At 59.2% G+C, this 11375-nt stretch overlaps 2 protein-coding genes across 2 annotated transcripts in view; one reads left to right on the forward strand and one right to left on the reverse strand.

Moving 5' to 3' along the window:
• The window catches only part of PDE6B (phosphodiesterase 6B), a 31583-nt gene extending 22572 nt beyond the window's left edge, over positions 1-9011 (forward strand). Inside the window, exons 13-22 of the mRNA XM_021100811.1 lie at positions 1053-1160; positions 1426-1535; positions 1733-1820; positions 2227-2327; positions 2833-2940; positions 3459-3522; positions 3812-3886; positions 5239-5322; positions 6436-6592; positions 7359-9011. Coding sequence (XP_020956470.1) covers positions 1053-1160; positions 1426-1535; positions 1733-1820; positions 2227-2327; positions 2833-2940; positions 3459-3522; positions 3812-3886; positions 5239-5322; positions 6436-6592; positions 7359-7420 — 957 coding nt within the window. The 3' untranslated portion in view covers positions 7421-9011. The remainder of the gene's footprint in view (positions 1-1052; positions 1161-1425; positions 1536-1732; positions 1821-2226; positions 2328-2832; positions 2941-3458; positions 3523-3811; positions 3887-5238; positions 5323-6435; positions 6593-7358) is intronic.
• Positions 9143-10577, reverse strand: ATP5I (ATP synthase, H+ transporting, mitochondrial Fo complex subunit E). The gene is made up of 4 exons (NM_213915.2): positions 10508-10577; positions 10133-10187; positions 9502-9600; positions 9143-9235 (listed from the first exon to the last, which is right to left on the reverse strand). Exons 1-4 carry the CDS (start codon positions 10541-10543, stop codon positions 9210-9212), a joined length of 216 nt encoding a protein of 71 aa, NP_999080.2. The 5' UTR covers positions 10544-10577; the 3' UTR covers positions 9143-9209.

Raw genomic sequence — 11375 nt, forward strand, 5'->3', positions numbered from 1 at the left:
TGACTCCTAGCCTGGGAACCTCCATATCCTGCGGGTGTGGCCCTAAAAAGCAAAAACAAAAACAAACAAACAAAAAAAAGGATGGATGGATGGATGGATGGATGGGTGGATGGATGGATGGATGGAGGAAGGAAGGAAGGAAGTGTGATAAACAGGTGCTCCAGGCAGTTTGATCATCAAGTGCATCTTTGGGCAGTACGGGTACCTGGTGTGGGGTGAAGAGGATACCCATGCAAGAAGCACACAGCACCTTCTAGGTCTGAGCACAGAGAGCCTGATGGTCCCAGGAAGGAGAGGGTGGCTTCCCTGCTCTGCGGCCTCCCTGGAGTCTTCCGGCTTCTGTCCTGGTTCCAGCTTCACACCTCAGTCCGCATCAGCTTCCCTTCCACCCCAGTGAGGGGGCCATCGTTCCTCCTGCCCCCTGAGAACAAGTGCTGCAGACTGGTATTTTCTAAAGATATTAAACAAAGAATGAAGGGAAAACACAGAAGAAATAAATTACAGAAGATATAAACAGAATTTTTAAATTCCAAATCATTTCTGGTCCTGAAAACCACAGTGGAGGCAACAAGACACTCTGTTTGGCCCACATTCTGCATCCAGAGATAACTGCCCTGCACAGGAAGGCTCACCCCTCCTGCTAGCCTTTGGCTTGCAGCCACCAGCTCCTGTCCTCATCACTGTGCCAGGTGCCCTCACATCCTGCCCCATTCAGACACCCATGGCTGAAATGGAACTATTCTCCTAAAATACCCAGCCCCCTCTCCTGGGATCCTCTTCCCAGTTTGGGGCTTGGCACCAGGACAGAGGCCTCAGCAGCCCTGCGAACACTGGAGCTGTTCGTGGCTTTGGCTCTGCCCCTCTGGCTGCATGCCAGCTCCCATCCATCCCGCAGGTGCCACCCAGGAAGGTGGGTGGGAGCCAGTGGTGAATCAGTGGGATAGGACGTGGGGTGGCAGGCAAGCAGGACTTTCGCAAGGCTGTCAGCTGGAAACATGCTGGTGGGACTTGGCACCCAGTGCCCAGAGCCTGCGCGTCTCTGCCTCCCCCAGGTCCTTGTGCGGTTCCTGTTCTCCGTGAGCAAGGGGTACAGGAGAATTACCTACCACAACTGGCGCCATGGCTTCAACGTGGCTCAGACCATGTTCACGCTGCTCATGGTTCGTGGACGGGGTAGGGGACGGAGCACGCCTGTCACACCTCCTGGCTGATCACGGTTGTGCCCCAGGCACCTGGAGGTGGGGGCATCCAGGTCAGGGGAGCGGAGGAGGCAGAAGCAACCTCTGACTGGCGCACACCCCCAGCCCGGGAGATGGGTGGAGAGCAGCTGAGCTGAGGAGGGGCAGAAGGGTCAGGCTGGAGTGGGGAGGGAGGAGGGCGAGGGCGCTGGCCGGGTGGCAGGATCCCGGGCACCTGTCTCTGCAGACAGGCAAACTGAAGAGCTACTACACGGACCTGGAGGCCTTCGCCATGGTGACTGCCGGCCTGTGCCATGACATCGACCACCGGGGCACCAACAACCTGTACCAGATGAAGTAGGCACTTGCTCCTGGGGCGTCCGTGTCCCTGTGCACGTGAATCAACCACAACATCCCCGGGGTGGGGGGAAGCAGTCACCTCTGAGGGACTGCAGCACCCACAGGGGTGCCCCTTCCCCAGGGGGGCCCTGGGGCCCATGGTCTGCTCTGGGGCTTCCGACCACTGCTTGTTTTTAACAAAACCTCTGTAACAGATCTCAGAATCCTTTAGCCAAGCTCCACGGCTCCTCGATTTTGGAGCGACACCACCTGGAGTTCGGGAAGTTCCTGCTCTCCGAGGAGGTTTGTGTCCTCCCCGTGCTCCCCCATGACCTTTCCCAGCCAAGAGACCTCCTCCGCCTGCACCCCTGGACCTCCACCGGCCAGCACGCACACCACACCACAGCTCCCTGACCCATGTGCCAGGCCCTGCTGAGGCTGGAGAAGGGACACAGGCAATGGGGGCGATGGGGTTGCCCTGGTGATTCCAGTTTGGAAATGCCCCCAGGGGTGGGCTGGGCTCAGGTCTCAGGCGCGTTAAGGGGAGCTGGGGGTTATGGGCCCTCCCAGCCTCGGTATGGGGCCGCCCGAGTGTGGTGCGCATGACCCTGGGTAGAAGCCCGCCAGCAACTCCAGGAGGGACAGGCAGATGACCGGGGTCGGGGGGAAGCAGACCAGGGCGCACCCGTGACCAGAGGCCTGCGTGCAGACGCTGAACATCTACCAGAACCTGAACCGGCGGCAGCACGAGCACGTGATCCACCTCATGGACATCGCCATCATCGCCACGGACCTGGCGCTCTACTTCAAGTGGGTGCTGCCGCTGCCGCCGAGCGAGAGGGCGCCTATCGGGGGTGCCGGGACCTCCAGGCAACGCAGGCCGCCCGGCAGCCCCACCCGGGCCTGGGCCCCCTGCCTCGGTTCCTCTCCTGGAAGGGAGGGGGGTTAAGATCAAGGAGCAGGCCGAGGTTCCACCATGGCGCAGTGGTTAAGGAACCTGACTAGGATCCATGGTGATGCGGGTTCGATCCCTGGACTCGCTTGGTGGGTCAAGGATCCGCTGTTGCCAGGAGCTGTGGTGTAGGTCGCAGACGCAGCTCAGATCTGGCGTGGCTGTGGCTGTGGTGTAGGTGGGCAGCTGTAGCTCCAATTCGACCTCTAGCCTGGGAACCTCCATATGCCGCAGGTGCGGCCCTAAAAAGACAAAACAAAACCCAAAAAAACCCAAAAAGCTCAAGGAGAACGCTTGGGGGCGGGGTCCTGTGTGGGGTGAGGGGTCGGGGGTCGACGGCCACCCTTTGTCCTTGGGGTTCAGGAAGAGGACAATGTTCCAGAAGATTGTGGACGAGTCCAAGAACTACGAGGACAGGAAGAGCTGGGTGGAGTACCTGTCCCTGGAGACGACGCGGAAGGAGATAGTCATGTGAGTGGGGACCAGCAGCCCTGGAACTGCCCCCGTAGGACGAGGGGTCCAGCGCAAGAACAGCTCAGTTCTCGACCGCTCTGAGGCCTCAAACAAATGCTCCATCCCACCTGCTCCCCTTTCAGGGGAGGCAGCAGGATTTGGGGTCAGGCCACATCCATAGCTTGTGGCCATTGGCAGTAATTTGCTCACTTCATGAGCCCCATTCCTTCATCAGCAAAGCGGAGCTTCAGAGCCCCGTCCTCCCCAGGCCTGTCCCAGGAGCAACAAGGAAACACGAGTACACCGCCGGCACTTAGAAGGCCCTCAATACGCACTTGCTGACCTTAGTCCCCAGCCCCAAAAAGGAGAGCGGAGAGGAGGCGGAGGAGGGGCCGGAATGGTGTGCACAGTAGAACCGCCCGCTAATGGGAGGACACTGGGGCTTGGACCTGTGCCCGTAGTCACCAGGCCTGGCAGGGGCGGAGGGGAGGGAGGGAGGCCAGGCTGGGCCTGCCTGGAGCTTCGTCTGCCCACAGGGCCATGATGATGACGGCGTGTGACCTGTCTGCCATCACCAAGCCCTGGGAAGTCCAGAGCAAGGTCAGAGTCACACAGGGCCCCAGACATCCTGACAGTCCTCACAGGACTGCATCTAGGTGAAGCCTGGGACTGGGGGGACAGACTCATCCACCTGCAAGCTGTGCTAGGGGTGCTGCTCAGCTCTGGGGCCCGGCCACCACCGGGCAAGGGGCCGCCGCACTCGCGTGTGTAGGGACGCCAGAGTCTGGAGCACAGAAGACCAAAGGCACTGGCCATGATGGTAGGATCTCAGGACACTATCTGACCAAGTACTGAGTCACAAGACGCCTGGCTTCTGTGTGCCTTTCAGGTGGCTCTACTGGTGGCAGCTGAGTTCTGGGAACAAGGGGACTTGGAAAGGACAGTTCTGGATCAGCAGCCCATTGTGAGTGTTGCATCCAGAATCCTCCACACTTGTCATGGTCCTTGGGAGACCCAGGCCTGTCTCGGTGCCGACAGGGATCCCCGCGGTTCTGGGGTCCCGGGACCTAGATCTCTCTTTTGGGGGTGACGTGACTTGCATAAACTTGGTGAGAATTTAGCTGCATCGGGATCTGGGCAAAGTTGCGGAAAATACAGGGATTGGGTAAAGCTGTGACGCCCTACAGAGGTGGAAAGCTGTTTCTGAAGCTTCAGAACAAGGCTATGCCTCATGACAAAAAGCCTCCATGGGCCCAGGCAACTCCACAGCGAGATCCTGCCAGGCTATGAGCTGCTCTAGGAAGGCCCAGGGCAGGCCAGGCCTGGGCCTTGGGGAGAGCGCCAGAGAGAGCTGGAGTCCAGCGCTCACACCCTGGATGTGGCTATGGCTGCAAGAGGGAAGGGAGGTGGAGGGGGCACATGGGGGAGGCCAGAGTGGTGGGCGCACAGTAGGATCATCCGCTCCTGGAGGAACCCTGGGGCTTGGACCTGTGCCCCCACTGCTGCCAGGCCTCACGGGGGTGGAGGTTGCGGGGAGCAAGGCCAGGCTGGGCGTGCCTGGAACTTGGTCTGCCCACAGGGCCATGGTGATGCCTGGATCTTTGGGTCAGCAAGGTGGGGTTAGGAATCTGTCGCTAGACTGAAGTGGGAGCTGAGTGGGGACAAGGACACAGCATTGCTCAACGTGTGGAAGAGAGGGAGAGAGGTTTTGCCTCACAAGCCACCTCCAGCCACTAAAGAGCTTTCCAAGCACAGGGCTACGAAGACTCCAGGGCCAGCTGCAGACTGCAGGAAAGGCCTTGGGGGAAGATAGGCAGCCTGTTTGTCCCTCTGGGCCGGGCTTCTAGGGTCCTGCATGGCTCACCTGGCACACTCAGCTCCACATAGTGGGCAGTTGTGAGGAGGAGGCTCTTAGGAGGTAGCTGGGTTTGGGGGCACGGTGTCCAGCGTCTGTGGACACCGAGGACAGCTCCTCCAAGAGCCCCTGCAGTTTGCCACTCAGAAGTCGCCGCCAGGCCCTGGGTCAGCACCATGGTTAGTTCTCAGGGAAGGTGGAGGAAGGGGCTCAGAGCCCAGCGCTCCCTAGCACAGCTCCCCAGGATGCTGACCAGGCTGCCCCAGAAGCAGGAGCGGGCTGGGCGGGAAGTGGGGCATTCCGGCTTTCCCTTCCAAGGCAAGCTCATCCCCTGGGCGCTGCTCATTCAGTGTCTCCGGGGACAACTCATGGAGCTGGGGTGGCTCTGAGTCCTGGTGGCTCAGGGGCTGTCAGGCAGGCCTACCGCCCAGCCCCTCACAGTGTCCTCGCTCCCCCACAAGCCAATGATGGACCGGAACAAGGCGGCCGAGCTCCCCAAACTGCAGGTCGGCTTCATCGACTTTGTGTGCACATTCGTGTACAAGGTGAGCCGGGCAGGCCAAGGCCTGGCTGGGTTCGCAGGGAAGGGCAGGGGCTGGGGCTGGTGTGGGGCCCATCCTCCTTGCACCCGCACCTAAAATAGAAATCCTCAGTGTCGCCCCAAGGGGGTCCCCTCCCTGTCAGTTCCTCAGAAGCATCGTGAGCTTTTCCACCCCCCCCACCCCCCCTGCTCTCTCCCTCCCGGAACATCCTCCTGCTCCCCTTGAGGTCTTACTCCAGTGTCCCTTCCAGAACCCCATCCTAGGCACTCCTGCCGGGGCCCCGCGCACTGTTTTCGGGGCACTGACCAGTTTGTGTGCAGTGCATTTATTCAGTGGCTGAAGCCAGGAGGATGGGGATGGGCCACTGTCGCCAGCTGTGTGTGCCTGGCCCAGCAAACACCTGGGCACAGCTGAGTGGCAGTGGGATGCCCGCCAAGGACCAGGAGCAGGTGCAGCAACATCAGCTGCAGGGACTGGCCTGGGAGTAAGAGGACAGCGCCCTCCTGAGTTACCCATGTGACCCACCATGAAGTCACAGGCTGAGGGGCAGACACTGCACTCCAAGGGGGATGCTTTCTGGTTCTGAGTGAAGTCACTCCTGACTGGCCCCGTCCCATCCCTCGGTCCCTGAGGCCACATGCCTCCCTTCACTGCAGCACCGGCTGGCTTTTCTGCCTCCACTGAGGGCCGTGAGTGCTGGGGAGCTGGGGCGGGGGTGGGGCACGGTGCTCACACTCTTCCTGAAGTGGTCACAGGCCAAGGCCCCACTGCCTCCCCCGACTGCAAACTCCTGCGCAGCCCGTGTGTGTTCATGTGTCCGCATGTGTGACGCGTGGAGTGTGTACGAGAGTCGGTGAGGAGCCCCAGAACCTGCGCGTCTACCCAAGCCTCCCACCGCCCCTGCCGGGGAATGTCCCTCCTGTAGTTGACATTTTCTCCTCTCTTCTTAGGGACCTCATCCCCCAGGGCCGGTTCTAACCTCAAGGACACAAATTCCCAAGTCTTTCTCCCTTTTCAGGCCTTTGCGGGGAATTCGACATCTCAGTGGCCCCTCCCTCATGTCCCACTGCCCAGGAGCCGCTGGGGTGCGGTCCAACCTCTCGGTTCCTTTTCCAGGAGTTTTCCCGCTTCCACGAGGAGATCCTGCCCATGTTCGACCGGCTGCAGAACAACCGGAAGGAGTGGAAGGCCCTGGCGGATGAGTACGAGGCGAAGGTGAAGGCCCTGGAGGACGAGCAGCAAAAGGAGGAGGCGCAGACGGCGGCCAAGAAAGGTCTGGGCCCTGCTCCTGACAAGCTCACACGGCTGGGGACTCGGCCTCCAGGAGGCCGGACACGAGGCTAGCCCCCAGTCACAGTGCCTGAAGTGACAGTTCGCTCTGGAGAAGTCAGGCTTCAGGCCGCCCTGTGGTTGGCGCACTGGGGTTCCTCACTGCACAGGCGGCCTCTCAGGGAGGCTCTTCCCCCGGGAACAGCCTTGCTGATTCATGTAGTTGACAGGCCCACACTGAAAGGACTCACTCCAGGCCCTAGCCTCAGACTCTGGGGGGAAGCGACTGTCACCAGGTTTGTTCCACCGTCCAGCAGCAGTTCCCTCCTAAGCAGCTCAGAAAGTCCAGCTACACTCCATCCACCTCAGAAACAAAACTGTAGGCCCAGAAAAGAGGACAACAAGCAAGCTAGCAGTCAGCATGAGTTGTATCTTTCCCCGCGCCATGGGCAGGGCACCTGTGCTCTTTCACCCTCTGTTGCGGGAACGTAGCTCTATTGTAACCAGTCAGGGCACCCAAGTCACAATCCGTGATGCTGTCACCTTGGCATTTGCTTGTGCCCAGCCATTCCCTGAAATGTCCCGCAGGGGAGGGAACCAATACAAACAGGACGACTTCGGGGAGGCCAGGGCTGGAGTGTCAGCAAGGGTTAAACTAGGATGAGCTGGCCTAATCGGCTTAGGCTGACCAGACCCAGCTCTGCCCTTCCTCCTGCAGCTCAGAGTGGAGCTGGGTTGAGCGGTTCCTGCTGTCTCGCTTTCTCTTGCAGCTGGCACAGAAGTTTGCAATGGCGGCCCAGCACCCAAGTCTTCCACCTGCTGCATCCTGTGAGCTGATCGACAGTGGGGGCCCCCAGCCCCCTCATCCCAGTCCCCCACTGGGACTCTGCCTCTAACCAGGTTAGAAAGCCTGAGAAAACGACCGAAGACAGTTTTGGATATTCTGAATTTTTTAAACGTTTTGTGTTTTTATGAATTAAAGCCACTACAAATGATATGAACACTGTAGCCTGCCTTATGCTCATCCACCTTTTGGACGCACAGTAACACCAAGAGACCTTCAAAAAGGATCTGTAAACTGTGTCTTAAAGCACTGGGTAAATCTGCTTACAACTGCACATGTATTTATGTAGAGAGACGGGTACATAGATTTCGATTCACATCGGGTTTAGAAACAAATTCACGCACGAAAACTTAGAGTAAAACATAAAGAAAACATGCTATCCCCTTTTAATGTGGCAGAGGACATTCATTTGTGACCCATCAGAAAATCCTGCCAGAAAGGTCTAGGCTGAGAAGAGCAGTCGTCGGACTTGAGTGATCTGTGCAGAAACTATCTTTAGCAACTGTCCGGAGCTGCTCTGTGCCTGTGGCCTGCCCAGGTCCCCCAGCGGCTCCTTCATGAAGCAATCTACTGGTTCCAAGCTGGAAAAAGCAGAGTCTGACCCAAACAGAACACAGGACTCGTGCTGGAAATGGGTACTAACTACCTGATGGAAATTAAGGACTGTTAACTCGTAACAACAGCTCCAAAGGAAATGTTTCCAGAGTGGAAACTCCCCAGCCAGCACTGCAGGGCCAACCAGCTTGTTTTAGAGTTCAGCGGCTGCTCTCCCAAGGTAGGTGGAGACAGCCCTATTAACCGTCAACTCACAGGAGTGGCTGAGTTCCTATCTCAGCACCCATGACCCAGGTGACAAGGACGGAGGCTACAGCTCATCCAGGTTCCCAGGGACCCAGTGCTCCAACCTCAGGGCATACCAGGGCGGGGCAGGGGCACACGCCTTCGGGCACCGGAGTCTTACCTTAACCAGAGCCAGGGCTTTGAAGGACTTGTTTGCCGCCTTTCATTTTCTCCTCACATTTGCAGATGAACTCATTTTTACTTTTATGTTGTGGCTGCACCCATGGCACGTGGAAGTTCCTGGGCCAGAGACCGAAACCACACCACCCACCGCAGCGACCTGGGGCTGCTGCAGTAACAGCGGATCCCTCGTCTGCTGCACCACATTTTACAAATAAAGTCTGCTCCTGGCACTGAGATAGCAACAGTGACTTTTGACTTTCCAACACCAGGCCTGGGGTTGAAGGGACACAGCCAACAGAGGTGGCACCTACTGTCTGCTCAGCCCCCAGAACGGCTGGCTGCACCCCAGCCTGGGCCTCAGAAGGCCACGCCCCGCTTTGGGATCAAGGGGAGAGCCGTGGAGGGGAAAGGAGACCCATGTCCCGACTCTAAGGGCTTCAGGCCGCTTCCATCCCCACCGTGTGCAAGGCAGCCCCTGCCCAGCACATCCAAGGGTCTGGGTCAGGGCCAAGGAGAGAAAACCAAGCAGCACCCGCGATGCCTCAGTGGGCTGTGTCTGTTACAAACTGCATCCTCTGGGGCTCCCCTTGGATCCGCAGAGCCAGCAGTGAAGGCTTTGTGCTCCCCGCCCTATTTCCACCCTGCATTCTGGGTCTGGATTAGTGATGAGTGCCTCCCCACCTGCACCGCACATACAACTCTGAGCTTGGGCCCAGAAACCAATCAACTGGGGACAGTAAAGGCAAGTCAGAGCGTCACATAGCACAGAAAGCTTTATTTGTCCACGTCCACGCTGCTCTGGAAAAAGGGAGGCTCACTTTAATATGCTGTCTTCTTGGGCTGAAAGGTTAGAAGGAAAAAACACGTGCTGTTACACACTCAGGCAAGCCAAAAGGACCACTTTAGATGCCTCTCATTCCTGCTGAGGCTGGCTGTGCGCCACTTAAATGCCCATCCCTGGCCAACACCCCTGACTGTTTCACACACACACACACACCCGCACGCCCCCACCCAGCGTGCAGAAAGGAGGCAGCCTCATCTAGAGCATCAGCTGCTTCTGAAAATCCAGGTGGGGGCAAATACATGCGATGCAACAACATGAGTACCTTCTGCCAGTTCTCGCTCAATGCGCTTCAGCTCATCCTGCTTCTTCTTCTCCTCAGCTGCTATCCTCCTCTCCTCTTCTGCCCGGGGTTTCAGGTAATCTGTTGAAGGAGAACAAGAAGGTGGGAAAAGGGACTGTCAACGAACTTCTTCACTGAAACGCTGCATAAAAGGAACTCAATCCGCAGGCAAAGTTATCTTCACAGGAGCCCTGTGAACGCCAGAAGCACCTATTTCCCACTCTCCTTTACCTGGAACTAGGTAAAGGCCTGACATTCATCCCTTAACAAAGAGCCCAATTCGGAGGGCAGCTACAGGGTGGCCGCTGCTGCCTCCCCCACTCAGTCCTCGGCGCTGTAAGGAGCTGCCTCGGGTCAGGCCGCAGCGCTCCTACACACACTCGGTACCAGCTTTAACAGGAACCAAAAGTTTCCGATCCCCCACGCGGTGCCCGGCCTCAAAATGCACTTGGTCCTGGCTGCTGGGGCCAATGCAGGGGTCCAGGCCGCTGGGGTTCCTGGGTCTGACGCCTCCCACCCTGCCCTCCATCCTGTCCTGAGCGCGTTTACTTCACGGACGCCGGGAGCCCGAACTGGCTTCGAGAAGGCCGGTACGCGCCCCGTGGTCACTCACTGTAGCGCTTGGCTCCGTAGGCCACACCGAGGAACAGGGCGGAATAGCGGCCGAGCTGCGGGGAAAAGGCAGTCAGAGGCGGCGGAGAGGGACCCGGGGCCAAGGGCCTTCGCGCCAGCCGGCGGCTCAGGGCGCCGGGCGGGGGTCCAGGGAGTGGGAGGAGGGGTAAAGACAGGGGTCACTACCCGCGGGGTCGGGGGCTGGTGGCGGGGGACGGGGGTGAATCGCAGACTCCGGGTCGGAGCGCGAGGGGGTGAGAGAGGGATGGTCGACCCGCCAGGCGGGGGCCGGTCCGGGGGTCTCGACCTCCGCGGAGGTCACGCGCGGGGCCAGGAGGAGCCGAGGACCCGGCGGCGGCCGGGAAGCCTGGTTCACCTTGATGAGCGGAGAGACCTGCACCGGCGGCACCATCTTGTCCGTGACCTTCGCACCGGAAGCACTATCTGACCGAGGAGGACGCCGCAAAAGTCCGGAAAACCGTGGAGACGTGGAAGCGCACTCTGGAAAGCGCATGCGCCGTCGGCAGCAAGCAGGCACAGTGCCCTGCCCCCTGGTGTCCAAAGGGGGAACGGCGCGCGCGCCTGTGGAGGGAGGGGTGACGTCACTGGGCGCGCGGCTCGCACCTGGCTGCGCGTGCGCAGTGGCCTTACCTTCTGGCGCAGGTTCCTGCAGCCAGTGACGTTTTCGGGCTGTGGTTTTTTGGGGGGGTTTTTTTTTGGGAGGGGTGGGTTTTTTAGGGCCGCGCCCACAGCATATGGAAGTTCCAAGGCTAGGGGTCGAGTCAGGGCTGTAGCTGCTGGCCTACGCCATAGCCACAGCAATGCCACATCCTTAACCCACTGAGTGAGGCCAGGGGTGGAACCTGCGTCCTCGTGGATACTAGTCAGATTTGTTTCCGCTGAGCCACGACAGAAACTCCTGTTTTTGGACAATTTTGAGTGCAAATGGAGACCCGCAGGCGATAGGTACAAATGTTTGAAAAATCCAATTCCACCTTACAAAGTGCGAAATGAATTGTTCTTGGTCCTTACGTCCTGGGCTGTAGGGTGGCCCCAGCCACGTCCAGGCCGTCCATTACCGGGACCGCCCCAGGTCAGCCCTGAGGATGGCCCTGGAGGAGGCTCGAGGCTCTGCACAGGGAATCTGGAGTCCCGGTACAAAGTGTGACCTGAGTGCAGAATGGCTCTCAACAGAAAGGGGTGGCCGCTGCTAGCCCCTCAGAACTCACAGGCCAGGCAGACCA

The sequence above is a fragment of the Sus scrofa genome, chromosome 8 (genome assembly GCF_000003025.6).
Source record: "Sus scrofa isolate TJ Tabasco breed Duroc chromosome 8, Sscrofa11.1, whole genome shotgun sequence".
Taxonomy (NCBI): Eukaryota; Metazoa; Chordata; class Mammalia; order Artiodactyla; family Suidae; genus Sus; species Sus scrofa.